The sequence below is a fragment of the Crocodylus siamensis genome, chromosome 4 (assembly GCF_052110815.1).
Source record: "Crocodylus siamensis isolate JL-2025a chromosome 4, ASM5211081v1, whole genome shotgun sequence".
In the NCBI taxonomy this organism is placed as follows: Eukaryota; Metazoa; Chordata; order Crocodylia; family Crocodylidae; genus Crocodylus; species Crocodylus siamensis.
The window spans coordinates 207,187,770-207,204,877 of NC_143398.1; the positions used below are offsets into that span (position 1 = coordinate 207,187,770).

At 38.2% G+C, this 17,108-nt stretch overlaps 2 protein-coding genes across 2 annotated transcripts in view; one reads left to right on the forward strand and one right to left on the reverse strand.

The window, feature by feature from the left end:
* The window catches only part of ABCB11 (ATP binding cassette subfamily B member 11), an 85,254-nt gene extending 80,156 nt beyond the window's left edge, over nt 1–5,098 (forward strand). The window contains exons 28-29 of the mRNA XM_090045543.1: nt 829–975; nt 2,816–5,098. Of these exons, the coding sequence (XP_089901669.1) occupies nt 829–975; nt 2,816–3,016 (348 nt within the window). The 3' untranslated portion in view covers nt 3,017–5,098. The remainder of the gene's footprint in view (nt 1–828; nt 976–2,815) is intronic.
* Nucleotides 5,099–8,330: 3,232 nt separating this feature from the next.
* G6PC2 (glucose-6-phosphatase catalytic subunit 2) lies at nt 8,331–16,764 on the reverse strand. The gene is made up of 5 exons (XM_090041250.1): nt 16,547–16,764; nt 16,112–16,221; nt 12,604–12,715; nt 11,591–11,706; nt 8,331–9,426 (listed from the first exon to the last, which is right to left on the reverse strand). Exons 1-5 carry the CDS (start codon nt 16,762–16,764, stop codon nt 8,915–8,917), a joined length of 1,068 nt encoding a protein of 355 aa, XP_089897376.1. The 3' UTR covers nt 8,331–8,914.
* Nucleotides 16,765–17,108: the final 344 nt, after the last annotated feature.

Consider the following 17,108-nt stretch of genomic DNA (forward strand, 5'->3'; position numbering starts at 1 on the left):
AAAATCGGCTAAAATTCAATATCTTTCATGTCGTGTATCCAGATTGTAGCCATATTGGTTTAAAGGAAAAAGCAATCAGGACTCACGGTAGAGGTGACATTTTTATTAGGCCAACTAGATTTTTGCAAAAAAAAATTCTCTAATTGCAAGCTTTTGGGCACAAACACCCTTCATCAGGCATTGGAGAAAAGATTGTAAAAAATCTCCTGGGTAGAAATGAAAATTCATATTTCATAGGAGAACTGAAGGTGGTAAAATCTCCCATTTGGAAAAGTACAGTACCTTAGCACTTCGTAGCACTACAAATGAATGTATGTCCAAGGCCTTGTTCTCTACTGTACATTATCTGTTTTCATGCAAGCAAGACATTTAGGCCAAAATATTTGATCTTGAGTGCTTATATCTATTGAACTTGAGTGCACTTAAATCTCATCTGAATTTTTTTTAAAGTGATTGAATATCAATTTGAAAATTTTAGCCCTGACCTCTTTGTGTATCACTTTCCCAAAAGACATCTTTGCCTTATGCACAAATCAGTCAATACCTCTTGATCAAGTTTTATCCCATGTACATTATCATGGCATCTGCATCTATGAGGTAGAAGGTAGACTGACAAAATATGGTGCAATGAACACTTTTCAAATCCTGGTATCATCAGTAAAACATTGCCTTTGAATCACTTGATAGCTTAAGGAGGGAAGAAGATTGCTTGGGATTTATGATCCATTACTGCAGGATAGCCCAGTATTCTTCCAGTTTGTTCTTTGCTTTGGGTATCTGGAGCTGCTCGTTTGTAAACAAATTTCATTTGTATTATATATTTTTCAGAAATATGAAACTAATGTGGGAGCTCAGGGATCTCAGCTCTCTCGTGGGCAAAAGCAACGCATTGCTATAGCACGGGCTATCATACGTGATCCTAAAATTTTATTACTAGATGAAGCAACATCTGCCTTAGACACAGAAAGTGAAAAGGTAAATATGCAATATAAAGAAATTAAGATGACCCAAAGCAATTATCCACGTGCCTTCATGTAAAAGAAATGCCCATAAAAATAATTTCACTTAGCTTTTTCTACTCCGCAGTACTTTTCCAAGGTTTCAATAAAGTGATACCTTGTTATCATGCATATTATTTGCAACTGTAGTTAATTCAGCCATAAAACATTAAGCCCAAATACAAATCTCTCTCACAGGTAATGTAAGAATTATATGTCCTACCTCAGGGAGATGCACACTTCTCTTAGTCTCTCATCGAGCAGCTGAGAGCAAGCCCAGAGACCAATCCAAATCCACTCCGCTTTGACATATAGCTCTTCTGTGTTGACTTCAGGAAGCCTTCACTGATCCTAATCTATCCAGGGAGATGCATAGTTCTCTCCTATTTCCTCAATGAGAAATGGAACAGAAGAAATGCATACTAGGACACTGGTCTAGGAGTGAGGGAATCCTGGGTTCTGGCTCCTGCTCCCAATGCCATTAATTTCATCCAATGACTATCCAATGCAAGAGACACACACAGCATTGGAGCCCAGGCTGGGACCAGGGGCCAGAACCCTCCTCATGGGGTAGAGTTACACTTCCCCTTGAATACTGCTCTTTTGGTCTCATGATCATTTCCTTCTTGTTCGCCCAGGAGCCCAGCTTCAACCCAATGGCTGGAGGGTGTTCTTGGCGCTGTCTAGCCAATGGTCTAGTGGTTAATGAACTTTGAGATGTATGAAATGTAGGTTCAACACCCGTTTGGCTGAATGAGGCCTATAAACTGGGTCTTCCACTCCCTGGGCCTTCACTTGCCTGAATCCTTGGGCCACTGGACTAAAACATGGCTGGTCTCTTGCCAGATTTGCTCAGAAAGTGTAAATAAAGGTAGATGCCTTGGTGGAGGGCTTCTGAGCAGGCTCAGAAATCAAGATGCATATATTCTATTCCACCTGTTGGTGTCTGAATGGATTTAGGTACCCAAGTACAACCCTATTGTATCCTGCTGTGCTCCTTGCAAAACTGTTGGTACAAAAGATGGGTGAGATCTTCTCCTCACTGCTGTTTTGTAACCATTTCATGGCTCAGATTTTTCAAAAAGTAGATCCATTAATGGATTTTCACCTAAGTGCCTTTACTCACCCAGGAGGTAGAATAGAATCTGACTTAGATGCCAACAAGATCCTTAGTTGTGGATTTGGTCTTAACAGTATTTATCCAGATACACTAAGTAAAAATTATCAAAAACAAACAAACAAACAAAACCCCTCCAAAACCCAGGCAAACACAGCTGTTTTTTCCCCTCTTAGACTTCTACTATAGATGTGTCACCTTTCTGAGCATTGTACAAATCCTCTTTCCAAAGCTCCCAGTGGTACCAGCCACTACACACAAAACAAAATTACATATTAAAACACTTTTAAAAATAAATGCTCTGAATATGCAGTAGTTTCATTTACATCAATGATATGCTAGAGCACTGAGAAGAAATAATTGGCTTAGCTTGTTTTGCATCTTGAGGTCAAAGGAAAAATGAGAATTTTAAAACTCACCAGAATCACCATGACATTCAGTTTGGCACGTAAATGTACAATTTGAGTTTTATATTTCATCAATCCTGCCTATAAGTTAGCATCAGGCTTAGTTTATGCAGTTGCAAAGCACACCAATAACTTGTAGCCTTTGATTCTACTTCAGGTAAAACTTCTCATGGTAGCATTAGAAATGCTGAAATGTTTAATTATTGGGGATAGATTTATAAGGGATTCCTCATGTCATAGCTGCCATTTTAGCTGGTATACTGTCATGCCGATTTGTTGTCTATTGTCTGCAGACTGTGCAAGCTGCACTGGATAAAGCACGAGAAGGGCGGACCTGCATTGTCATTGCACACCGTCTGTCTACAATTCAGCATTCTGATATCATTGCTGTCATGTCTCAAGGAGTCATTATTGAAAAGGGCACTCACAGTGAACTGATGGCCGTGAAAGGAGCTTATTACAAACTTGTCACGACTGGAGCACCTATTAGCTGATTTAAAACACTCTGTGAAGTTAAAAAAGATATTTTTTGCCAAATGAGTCCTCTGAAGTTAGTATGAAATTCTTGGTACCTGTTTAAGTTATTACAAAGTGCTGTAGCATATGGTGAGTTGCATGGTACCCAAGCTAAAAACACATAAGGCTTTCTGGAACAAGCAAATCTATTAACTTAACCAGGAGGGCCAAACCTTTTAGGCAAGTGTGCCACAGACTAGCCCCACATCCTCCTGGAGTGCCACTCTAATCCCATCCCTTACCCAATCAACTGCTTCCTACTCTATCTACTGCTGTGCTGCCTGTCTGCTGCCTAGTTTTCTATGTTCCACACTCACATGTGCAGCAGGCTGGCCACCTGTAAGCTAACCAGTAGGGTGATTTGTTCATGAAACAGTTTAGTTTATTGTGCGTGGAAAAAGGAAGTTGCAAGTAGAAAAGCTCTTCAGTTGGGAGTTGCCCAAGGATAAGGTATGTACATAAAAGGAGAAGGCTCTGCAGTGCTTTTCTTACTTAACAAATGGCAATCAAAGAAGAATCCACTCTGTAGTATATACCCTATTATGAATGCACACCATCTTCTCTAACCTTTTCCTCTTGTACACTTAGACTGTGAACTCTTTGGGACAAGGACTGTCTACGTCTATGCCTGGTGCCTAGGACACCGAGGCCTTGATCTTGTCCGGAGCATATACTTAACTGGAGTAGGCACTACTGTAATAGAAATAATAAATGACTATAAAGAAATGTGCTTCACTCCATCGTAAAAGGAAACTGAGAAGAGGAACAAAAGGTGGAATAAAGACTATTTTTCCGTAGTGGGGCCACTTTGTAAAATACTCTAAATGAATTCATTTGAATATGAATAAATGCATTAGTTAAATCAAATAATACTGAAATAAATTTTCAGTGTGATTTTAATTTTATCTTACCTTGAAAAAGTACTAGGGAAATGGAGAATATTACTTTGCTCATCCCTGGGGTCTGAATCTGATTTATAGGGAAAGTTTAAATTCTATAAATCTTAAAAATAAAAAAATATATTATTTATAAAGTTAGATAGGGCTTGAGCCAGCTTCTGTTAAGGTCAAAAGGAATCTTTCCATTGATTTTTTGTTTAATGGAATCAGGCCTGAAGCACTATGACATTTCTGGTGTTCATATGATTTTAACTTAAAACCTGATTATAAGATATGGCCTTGGAATATTATTAATTGGAACAAGTCATAGTCTGAGTACACTGACATCTGTTCACCTTGCACTATGATAAGGATTTCACAGCTAAATAATATATCAGTATTAATTACTGAAACCTGAATGAGTCAAGGATGAAAAACCTTGTCACGATGTCTCTCTTGAGATTTAATTATTATGGGCAAAGAAAAGAGAATGTAAATTCTTGTGTAATACCCTTATTAGAATCAAAGACCATATGATGTTTTACAACTGACCTTGAAAATTAACCTTTTCCAAACAAAGGCTGGCTACAATCAGCATTTCATTTTTAAGTCCTTGTGAAATTGTAGAAGGAAGCTTCTTTACATGCCTTTTTTAAATCACTTTTTTGTTGGATCAGCAACACTAGACTTTGACTGGCTGAGAATTAAAATACTGAAGTAGCTGTTATGCTGGGCCAAGGCCATGCTCTTAACATTTTATGATGTGGCAAGGGCATGGGGTAAAAAAAATCAAAACAGTACCTTCTTCAGTAGAGGAGACGTTATCTCACACATTTTTTCCTCTTTCCTATTAGCACCATGATATCAACAAAAAGGGGGAACAAAGATGAGAGAACTATAATTTTGCTATAAATAATTTGTAAAAGCCTCATCACAGTGTAGTAAAAGCAGGATTAAAGTATCTGGAATTACTTTGTAGTATTTCTTCTCTTTTTTAAAATTGTTGTGCTTATCACACACCACAAACCTATATGTTACTGATACTAAAGTCCTTTGGTACTTATGCACATAAAAATAATTGCAGTGTATTTTAATTAATGTGGAAATTGTGTAATTACTAAGTCTATTCTGTGAGAGAATACCAACCTTGTAGCCCTATTTATGACAATAAAATAAAAATAAATTCCCTAGTAGCTGATGTATTGTAGTACTGGATCTCCTTAAGAGCACATTAGGTTCAAAGATAAGTCTCACTTTACTGTGACAGATCCCACATTCTAGTTTCTGAATGCAAAAAATGTCTGAAAACGATAGGCTTCTGTCATGGACACAGCCTCTGCTTGCTAGTAATTGTGAAGAGCTAATGTAAATAGGTACAAAGAGGAAGGTATCTGCAGTACACCAGAAAGTTTTCTTGGTCATATACATTCCTGAATACCATCTTCTAACACTGTGGCTTAAATCCAACTCCTCTTTAGGCAGCTAAATAGTACATAGGTACCTACCTTTAGGGAACATGAATACGCTTGCAACTCACAAAAGACCAGCAGGACGTTTTAGTGTAGTGGTTAGGTTATTTGTCCTAATTGTACACATTCCTCCTCTAGAGGGTACCTGAACCGTTGTCTTCCACTGGCTAGCAAATTACCCTAACTGCTAGGCAATGGGCTAGGTATTAACAGAGTTCCCTCCCTCTCTTTTGCTGAAACAGGGCCATTGGACATCAGAGGGGGAAGATCAATGAGGTCAGAAGGAGAGCAAAACAGAAGGAATAGAGCTTACTAAAATGGGCATTGTCCCACTCAAGGTAGGGGACTTGGGCTCTAGTCCTGAGTCCTGCCCCAAGGGTGGTTCTGCATTCAATAATTGTGGGATAAAACAGATAAGCAGCAGTTGCATAGCTTCTGTCTTTGGTGACTAATGAGGCTAGACCTCAGGGCCCTGTCCTTTTCAAAGTAGCAGCCATCTCACTGAGCTACAATCCCTCTGGTTTACATTCCTTTTGGACTCAAGTCTGCTTTGCACTTGGATGCCCAATAGCCACCTTCAATAGGAGGGATAGAGGGTGATTTATGGGTGATGTCTATCACACACAGCCTTGTGGGTAGGGCACTTTGCTGGGAAGTTAGAGAAGTAGGTGCAAACTCCCAGGATTTAGTGGATCTTCCTCCTCTCCTTAAATTTTGCTATTCATAGTTTTCTGTGAATGACATTCCAGAGGCGTCCATAGAGTTTGTGCATTATACTGGGGGTCAGCAGCCTTTTGCTGGTATGGACTGGAGTTTGGAACCTGGCTGTGGCTGTGTGCTGGAAGTCTCTACCTACCTCTCCCAGCAGCCAGCTACTTGCACTAATCTGACACCCCTGCAACAAGGGAAACCCAGGCCTTGTACCACTGATTCTCTGTAGGGCTGTGTGAAGCTTCAGTCCCTGATTTGATTTGGCAGAGATTTGGCCCAATTCGGTGTCGAAATCTCTGAATCCAATTCGAATCCGAGGACTCTTTAATCTCTCCGAATCAAATCAGAGATATTCAGAAGATTCAGTGATTTGGACATAGACACAGCTTTAAATGTTTTTTCTATAAACCTCTAGGCAGCAGGGGCTCGTGAGTGCTGTGATTCTGGGGCAGATGGAGTGTCCCACAGAAGCACAGGGGGACTCCCCAGCACACTCAGCAACAGACCTGGAAGTGGACCAGAGGCACTTCCGGTCCACTTCCAGGTCCACCTGGGAGTGCGCAGGGGGCCCCCTGCACCTCCCCCAGCTCGGCAACTGGTGCCTTCTGGGTCAGAGGGGCACCCAGGGTCCTCCTGTGGCTGACTGCCGAGCCTGGGAGGCTCAGGGGGACCCCCCAGTGCACTCCTTGGCAGATCCAGAAGTAGACCAGAAGTACTTCCAGTCCACTTCCGGGTTCGCCACCGAGCACATGGAGGACCCCTCCTGCCACTCCCATGGGATGCTCCATGCTCCCCAGCATTGCAGCAATCATGAGCCACATCTGCTACCTCAAGGTATGTAGAAAACTTTTTTAAAGCTGTGTCTGTGAATCGCTGATTCTCCAAAGCAACATCGAATCTTTAGATTCGGATTCAACTGAATCGAATCAGGGACAGCGATCCAAATCAGTAAATTGAATCACGGTCCCTGATTTGGGCCGAATCCGAATCAAATAGGGCCCACTTCACAAAATCCTAATTCTCTGTGCCAGATCAGACCTCTCCAGTCATAGGTTGGGTAAGATTCAGCTTGCAAGCCATAAATTGCCAACCCAACATTGTACCAAGGAGGCCAATGGTCAGTGTTTCATATGACCATACCAGCAAATAGTAAAGCTCTTTTTAGGGTCAATGGCTCCTTGGCTAGCCCACTGTGAGTTGCTGAGTATCCTCACTGCCAGGAGCAGAAGGTGAATGTTCTGCCTAGATGTTACTATTTACACATCTGATACTGACGTTTTTATTCATTCTTTCATAGTACATGGATTATCTGAACACACTGTTTCCTGCAGCTGTGTAGAGGAAAGTGTTCCATCAAAGGGGTTTTAATCCAGAGTGATTTTAAAATAAGGAAACTAGTTTTATCTTTGCCAGTCTTTTGAGTTTTGACCACTCTCAACAGCCAAGGGCCAACCCAAAGCTGTCTTTTGTTTTGCCCCAGACAAGCCAGAATCTTCCATTTCATTCATCATACAAATAAGTGGAGGTCTGCAGACCATCCTTTCAGCTGTACCTGGGTAACCTCACTGCCACAATATCATAGATTGGGTAGCACCTGCAAAGCCCTATAAGTTTTAAAGTTTAAGGCTGGCATAGTTACAATAAGTTGTCAGTATTAAGGTGGCATCAACATTATATTGCTCAGCTCAGCAAACAGACGGCATCAGATACAGGAATTACATGGATTATGAACTATTTAAAGCCATATGCAATATGAGATGCATTATAATACATAAAGGGAATATAATTGGCAGCATCAGGTTAAGCAGCACAGTTCATATTTGAATGTTACATTTAACATATTACAATTATTTCTTTTTCATCACTAACATAGAATTATCTTGACTAGTGTCACTGATAATTCTGGTTTGTAAAATTAGATTATTAGACTTATTTAAAAGACAGAAACATGTACAATATTCTTTAAAGTGTGACTGAGATTAATTGAATTTTACTGCTTAATTCTGTGTAGATATATAGGCCAACAACACAGATTTAATATACCACATTCAGGAGTTTCCACAAAGTTAAATATGTAATAATTTAGCGTTCAATATCTTGCAATAGATTTTTTTTAAAGAACATATGAAAAAATTACATAAATGAAATAGTATATAACCTAGAAATAAAATCAGCAGGTCTAAATTAAATTGTTCCAGACTGATCTTTTAAATAATAAATTGAGTCAGGAAAGAATAAGCATAAGATGCTTTACACAGGAAGCACTGTAAGTAAAATCTAAACACAACCTTTTAATGTTACTGGCAAAGTATGTAGAACTTTACCCTGGTGTATGGTTGTATTTGTGCAGCTAAGTGTGATTTTATAACACATCTTTTTCTAGCAGATTAACATACAGTATTCATATACATAAAATGGGAAGTGCAATGACACTATGTACACTCAGAAAATGAAGCGCCATCTAGTTGAAGAAGGATAACTAAAGACCCACAAAGCTTTGGCAAAACCAAACCCACATCCAAGCAGTGACATACCCACAGTGATATCAGGATACTATATGATAATACTGTAAAACCATGCCGTAATACATTCTGAGAATGAAGTCCTAGTGATAGCTAATCAGTGTTCCTAACATAACAATATCATTCCTGGCTATGCTGCTTTTGAGTGTGGGACACAGAAGGAAAACATCAAATATGTACTGGCATCCACCAGCATTCATAATGAAGTAGTAAAGTGATCATGTTTGAAGTGGCTCATAGGACACTGCTTGTATCCAGAAGCACCCTTATATTTTCAGATCATTCAGAATGTACATTTAGTTCAGCTTTTTTTCAGTTGGCTTCATTAACAAATGTATGCAGTATGGAACCAAAGCAACAACAGTTAGCGGAATGGCTGCACTTTTACAGAAAGATAGAACATAAAACAAATACTCAGTGTGTGTGGGTATCTTGATAAAATCATACAGCTGCAGTATAGCTAAAGAAGCAGCAATACACAATATTCTGAAACTTATCTTATATCCATTTTTACCTTTGCAGCTCCTGATGAACATTTCAGAATTAATGCCAAGACCTAGCCCAAAGAGTGCACCCAAATTTCTCACGAGTCCAGCAAATGGAGTTGTGTCAATGTTTATCCAGTCCGGATTGGCGCACCATTTCTTTGCCTTTGGAACAGACCACAGAAGGTCAATATCAATGAGTTTGAGAATCAGATAAAAGCCAAGAGCAGAAATAAATAGAAACAGATTTATCTTGATGTACATTCTCAAACTTGCTGTCTGAATAGCAGGGGTATGTTCAAATGCTTCTGCCACCAACATTCCTGTGAATTAGAAATGCAGTACTGTATTAGGAGCTATACTCTGTCTTGGACATACCAGAAGCTATACCTTCTAGGATATAGTTTTAAAACTAGAATTCAACCACTTTATAAAGATAAATATTTTACATATTTTCACATGTGTGGTAATAATATCTATCTATACTCATGTCTTTATATATATACACACTTTTTACCACTTCAAACCACACTGCAAAATCTTATTCCTCTCCAAACCCACCAGTTAAAAATAATGGGTCCACTTCTTTCTGTAAATGTCAAGAACCAATTTTTCAGAAAAAGGTCTGTAGTTTCCACTCACTAAACTTCATTAACACATCCAAACAAGCCATATTCTTCCTCTTATGTCTGAATACTGGTTTTGTATTTGCAATAAAAAGTCTGCCTATAAAGGATGTAAAAATTTGCTACAACACATAGTCAATGCCCTTTTTCATTACAGCTCCCAAAGTATCTCCTAGCAGAAATCTTGTGGAATAACAGATATCAACTAGAGGTGTCCTTCCCTAGAAAAGCCTATCCTCAGAGGCTGTTCCATGACACAGATTGCAACTCCCTGCTCCTATAAGGAATCAAGCCTGTCTTCCTTTATTTCTTGTGGCTTCTCCTGCCAAATCTTGTTCCACAGAGAAACATGATTTATCATCCCTATGTTTCTGACCAAACCCTGTTCTCATAGAGGAACCAGTCACAGAGATCCTGAATGGCAAAAAATGACTCAAGTGACACTAGGGCAATGTGATCAGCATAAACCAATAGGGAATCAGTTCCAGTGACCCAAGTATTATTAATTGTAGGTCTTAAACATTATTAACTCATTGCTCTATTTGTTTTGGCATTTATTTCATTTGGCCCAATGTATTCAAGCCTGCTCAGCCACAATATTGATTTTGCCTTTCTGTCTTTAACCTTATTTTATCTTCAGTTGGCCAGCAGGGGGACTTTATCACTATGGTCAGTGCTTAATCAAATTACCCTACCTCCTATCTTCTCTCTCTTGTACTTGTGATCACAACGTGCTTACAATGAAGCCTTTATTCTATCTCCCATATGCCAAGAACATTCCTTCTCCTTTTCTAAGTTTGGAAGAGGGTGAGATATTTCTCAACGCTCTCACTCCTCCTTCCTTTCACCCATTCCTGGGTGTGAAGAGGAACAGAGATGGGCTTCAAACTATTTAATCAATACTATCTGTGCTGATTTCTGCAAGAAAAATTGCTTGGGAAAGGAACAGCACTTGGGCTCAAAGCTCTATGCACTCTCTCCAAGATCAGATATAGCCTAAAATGAATATTTGTAGAATGTCTTAAATGAATGTCTTAAATTCAGATTGGTATCTAGGGGTGCCTATTCATGAGCAGGAAGGCTGCTCTGATGTGCTGTAATTCCAGCATGTTGGAGTGTGGCAATTACTTTGCTCCAGCAGCCTCCTGCATCTTGTATATCAGCATCCCCATTTCAATATGGTGGCAGAGGTGACATTCAATGAGCTTTAGATAAGGTGCCCCTGCCACCATTTTGAAGCATGAAGATACTGATACATGAGATGTTCTGGGCATTTAACTAGAGGGGCTCTCAGAGCCCCTCTAATTAAAGCAGCCCCCTGCCCCACTTCTGGAGAAAGTGTATAAATGGTAGAAGTCTAGGACTCACTGCAAGTCAATGCAACTCAGGCTCCTAAGACTGCCTATAAACGTGCTCATTGGTATTGTAATTAGCACACTAAGCCTCTGCACATTTGTAAATGACCACAGGGTTCTTTAACTCAATCTTGTCGAATGAGGTTTAGATAAAGCATCCTGCAGCCATTTTTAAACATATGGGGGCTTAATACATGTGACAGTGAGGCATTTTAATTAAAGCAGCTGATTGGGAAATGGTTTAATTAAAATGCCCCCCATCTCCCACCTCCAAGCACATGTACAGCCAGTCCACATGTACAGTGCCTAAGCCAATTTAAAAAATGCGATTTAGGCAGGGCTAAAGTTTTCAAAGTGACTTGTCCCAGAGAATTGTGTAGCTCTACAGACACAGTTTGGTTATTACTATTAAAATCCCATTTAAATGCGTCTGGTTTTGGAAACCTTAAAACACATTTTTAGATTTGGTATACACTGAGTAGAAAAAAAAATATAATCAACATTACCAGCCATTACTCCAAAAATAACTTGATGTGGGAAATGCGTTGCTATGAACACTCTAGAGATACACACACTGATCTGAATAATCCAAAAAACACTCCAAAGGAATGACCAGGTCATTCTGTGAGAAGAAAGAACTTACATAAGATTTTTATTTTTTGTATGAAATACAAGCATCCTAAACATATTTCATAGATTTCTTCCTTCCTAACCCTTTATTTTTAGCCATCACAGTTACAAGTTCAAAAAATTTATAGAGATTATTAAAAACTGGAACCACTGAAGTGATGCTGACAGTAAAAGTGTTTGATCTGGCAATTCCATTTACTTCAATAGAAATTTTGCTTGATTAAGGACTGAAGAAGACCTGAATATATTAAGATGTAGAATTAGATCCTTTATTTCAGCTGTTAGACATCAATGGAAAGTTAAAACGACATGTATTTTCTATGTTTGTCATCATGAAGGCCTATTAAAACTGAAAAAATCATTAATGTAGTCAAAAGGTTCACTCACTAGGATAACAACCATTTTAACTTTGGTAAGGAGGACAACGACAGAGGCAATCTTAAACCTTCACATATAACAACACAACATATCAATTGTGGGGAATTGTGGAAATATTATGTGCATTTTCTTCATAACCAGACATGAGGGACTGCTCCCAAAGGGGCATATTTAATGCATTAAACTGATAGATCAAAAGAAAAGAGAAAGTGAATGTAAATCAGGACTTCCAATATTATCAAACTGATGCTGCTCCCACAGCCTTGAGTAGGAGCAAATAATATACCTATCTTAATGCAATGGCAGGGACAGAATAAGATGTTACCCTAAAGGAAAATATTAATCTTCTCTGCATTCTGTTTTTTTTGCTGAAACCAATCGGAATAAAGACATTTTAAAAACTCAAAGCTAACTGGGAAAAAGAGGTATTACAAATATTTCCTGTAATAACATTAATCAACCCCACTTCCATCTATCAAATATAGGTTTTAGAATAGCAGAAAGCACTGACCTGTACATGGTAATTGCTGATTTACTTGTCTGTCCTACTGTGTAACTAAGGGCTGCTGTCACCATTACATACCAGACACAAGAAGATCCCATTGCATGGCCAGAGGGGCTTCCTATCAAAAACAAAAAAGAATATTTTAACTCAAAAGTCACAAATAGAAATTTGGAATATAGAAAAATAACCCTTGGTAATTCTTCAAATAATAATTCAAAAAGAGTAAACATAAAAAATCCTACCGAAACCTTGTTGGCTTCTTAAAAGATAGGTCTGGGCATCCTGCGTACATGAACTGTTCAGAAAAATCATTCATAGACAATTCAGAGCTTGAATTAGGAGAGTAGCAGATAATTTCCCAACCTTACATTAACATGACTTACCACGTTGAGAGGAAATGATGTTAAAAATATCTAATTTTTTATTTCTGATTTTTATTTCTGAATTGGATTTGGACAAAAGAAACCTTATGAAACAGAAGGTTTTCACTGTTATTTACAAATTAGTAGAATGATAAAATTATCAGAGCTATACAACTTAAACTCCCTTTGCCTTTCTAAAAACCTAAAGGATATATGAAAAATAGACATATTTGAGCATGTACATACTTTTGTGCTAAAAAAATAAGGTGCTGCAAGGACTATGTTAAATGTTCCATATGCCTCAGGTTATGCTGTCTAATAAAGTGGTTAGAGACATCTCTGACTAGATTTACAGATATAATATGAAGCAGCAACACATCTAATAGAGTAAATGATGGTACTAGAATATTAACTCTTTTTTAACTTGATACGGTATTAATAGTACCAGAGCCCTGATTAAAGTACATTTTGGCATGTAATGCAAGATTCTCACACAAGGATTAGCTAGGTGTCGAGATGGCTGCCATTCCCTAAAATATTGCACCAGTCTGAGATTTTCTTCAAAACAGAAACAGAATCATGTTGTATTATGATTATGATCTAAGTCACCAAGGATCTGAAATACAGTTAAAGGATCAAAGACAGATACATATTGTAATTAGGAAGCAGTGGGCAATTATCTGCTTCTACTAGTCATTTTTAAAGGAAAAATAACCCATTGGAGCAATTTTAGGTGTCAGTCCTTTGAAACTGCTTTTCTATCCATTGCCTCAATTGTAAGAGAGTTCCAACTTATATTAATATTATAATAAATAAATAATATTAGCACTACAATGTAAATAACAAGTATGTTGTTAGTAGACTCTAACAGATATAAAAAAAGAAATATTTTCCTGTATGTTGGAGGAAAGGAGATTACTTTATGCAATACTCAAAAAGTTGAATGAATAAATAAAAAAAAATACAGATTGTCTTGGGGGAAAAAAAATCAATACATCCCTTACCATGAAATAATGTTTTAATATCTTTGAAATGACTTACCACTTTCATAGAAAGGCTATATGTGGAGACTCAATATATATTTTAAATCTTATAATATTTCAGATCTAACAGAATCAATGCTCAAATAAATGTAGGCAATATGGAGAAGAACAGAATTTTAGGCACATATGGAGGGACTCTCAATAAAAGTAAACCCGCTGGAATGATGTTAGGGAAGTAATTCATAAAGTTATTGTGGCAATTTTCCCTATCTTACCAGATGCTAGATTCTCTCCTGCATCAGATTTGCAAACAAGAGTTATGCCTCTTCAGTTCCTTGCAAGGTCCTATACTGACCATCATTCCTGCTACAATGCAGAAGATCAAACCTAGAACCTAACGGCCACTGCAGTGTGTATCAGCTGAAAATGGTCCCCGCTGGGATGAGCCACTGGGTGGTGTTCAGTGAGCTCCATATACTCTTGCTTCCTCATTTTCACACCTTTGACACACCTCTCTGCTCCTGACTTCCCCTGGGGGAACAGGGCTGTGAAAGGATAGTATGGAGCTGGCTACAGTGGCTTTACACAATTTTATGTTTTTTTCCCCTCTGTAATGTTCATGTTAGTGTATAATACCTGCTGCTTTAGTCTTTTAATTTAAGCTTCAGATTTAAAAAAATTATATAATACATTTGACAAAAAGCCTATCTTGAGTAAAAACAGCAGTGGCTCCTTTTATGCAGGAAGAAAGAAGCCTACAGTTACATCAGATAGCAATGAAACATAATGATTGCTATCTGGCAATACTGATTAGGTGCTAAGTGCCCTCGCTTCTGAAATTATTGCCAAGGAGATGGGGGAGTACAGCACCTTAAATTTGGTTCCAAGTGAATTTGTGATTGAATCAAAGAAGAACCCTAAAAGCTGATAGCACAGCCTCATATACAGCAGATAGTGCAAACTACCAGTCAGACAGAACTGCTCCAGTCTCTTACTCAAAATTACAGTAAGTTATGATGTAATGTCTTGCTAATAAAAATGAAATGAAACTGCATTCCATGTGAAAGCCAGTCCACTGACAGCATACAAAGCACATTAATTACATTTACTGCATGCTTCTCATATAGTAGAAAAATCCATTATTTCAGGAGGCAGAATTATGTCTGTGTAATCATGTGAAATCTGCTCTTCAGAAGATAATGGTGATTTTGGCTAACTAATTTCAAACTTCATGGATTTGAAGTCCATTTGAGATTTGGGCGGTATTAGATTTGCATTCCAGTTAAGAGAGAATATGACAAAAGAAGCAGAGAAGGTATTGAATGAGCAATCCCGTGTGGGGAAAAATATATCTAGGGTACTCTTCTTGGGCCAGATTACAGCTCTGGGGAAGAGAGGTAGGTAGCAGGTAATATAGTAACAGGTAACACAATAGTTAGATTGGAGGTTGCTGTTTTTCAAATGGAATCATTTGGGATGTAAAGGAAATTATGGACTAAGGTTTTAAGTTCCAAGGGGGGAAAAATCACAAATGTGTACCAGTCCTGTAACACTAAAAATTATTGCAATATTTCAGAAACCTCAAATTCCCTGGGATTCACCTATCCTAATCCAGATTGATCTTGCAATGGAGATCTCTAGATACCAACATAGTTCTCTGGCCCACTTATTTTGCTGACAAAATTGCATCCGGATAGTCTGCTAATTCACAATGAATCTGCTAGTATAACTCCTCACTGCAAGTTGACGTTATTTGGAAAAGAATTACCTCGGAGAAGTCATCACAGCAAACATGGATCAACAGCTCTGGAGCTGTGATGTATTTTTTCAAAAAATAGCCATCTAGTATTGATCCTTCTAATAACTGCCATTTTAAAGTGATGCCTCTCTATAGGTTAAAGACAGTGAAATAACATTTCTTTCCAGTCCGTGAACTAGATATTCTGAGATCTTCATAGACTACCTGTCACAATTAATACAGAGTTGCCCTCTTATTGCTCCACTGATGTGTTTTGAGGCTGTTATGACATTGAGCCCTGGCACTCATATTCTGATACTTGATTTCCATCAATTATATCAATTTACATTATAATCAATATCTTTGCTGCTTCTGCTTCCTGAGATATTATTTTCAACATTAGAAAAATGTAAACTGCCTACAGGCCTTACCTGGACCAGTTTCACATGTTATTGGAAACTGTTCAAGACATGGGCTGGATTGATTGGGATAGATCATTGTTTCTTGGACCCACCAATAGGGACGATGGCCAAATAAAATCCTGATGAAAGAGACAACAGTATAAACATAAATACAATAAAGACGTCCTAATGTAACATGAACCAAACAAAGCACGTTAATTCACTTTATACTACATAGAAAATGTATGTTGCTAGAAAAATTACACAATGTTCTTGTTACTAAATTGCTGCGTAAATATGATATAGTTCCATTAAAATGAACTTTCAATCTTTGTGTGTGTGTGTGCACGCACACACACACGGCAAAAGTACATCTGTATGTAACAGGAGGGAGTATGATCTTGAGACATCTAGAAACCTGCATCATAAGAGATACAACATTTTAAAAGAATCACAATTTCTTACCATTTAAATATAAGGTTGAACCAATCCCCAATGACTGCCACCCATATCATTTTAGTACCAACCACTTGGTTAAGCTGGAACCAAAGCGGGAAGTAAATTGAAAATATATTCCGAGGATCTCCAACATGGGACATGAAATTTAGAAAGTCCTGGTAGGCCCTGTAATTATTCTGTAAATGCTGAATTATAAGCACACCATTGCTATGAAGGAGATCCATCTTTATTGGTTAAAATATACTTGAAAGCAAAGTTAGGCTCCTTTAACCTTTCGCTTCTAATGACAAAATTAGAACCATGGAAGCTGAGGTATGAAAAATGAGACAGTGATTTACACTGCCTTTATATTGTACCAGAATGATGTGGAAAGTCACATGCTTCAGGAATGGCCAGGCACATCTCTGAGAAAGCACGGATCAGTTAATGCTGGAAAGCTTTTTCTGTTTGCGATTTTTAATTGGGGAAACTAAGTGATGTGCATAGTGCTCAGCAGCAAATTGCGGGGAAAGCTTTGTGGAAATGCAATACACAACTTATGCAATGCTTTGTGTGAACAGTTGGAACA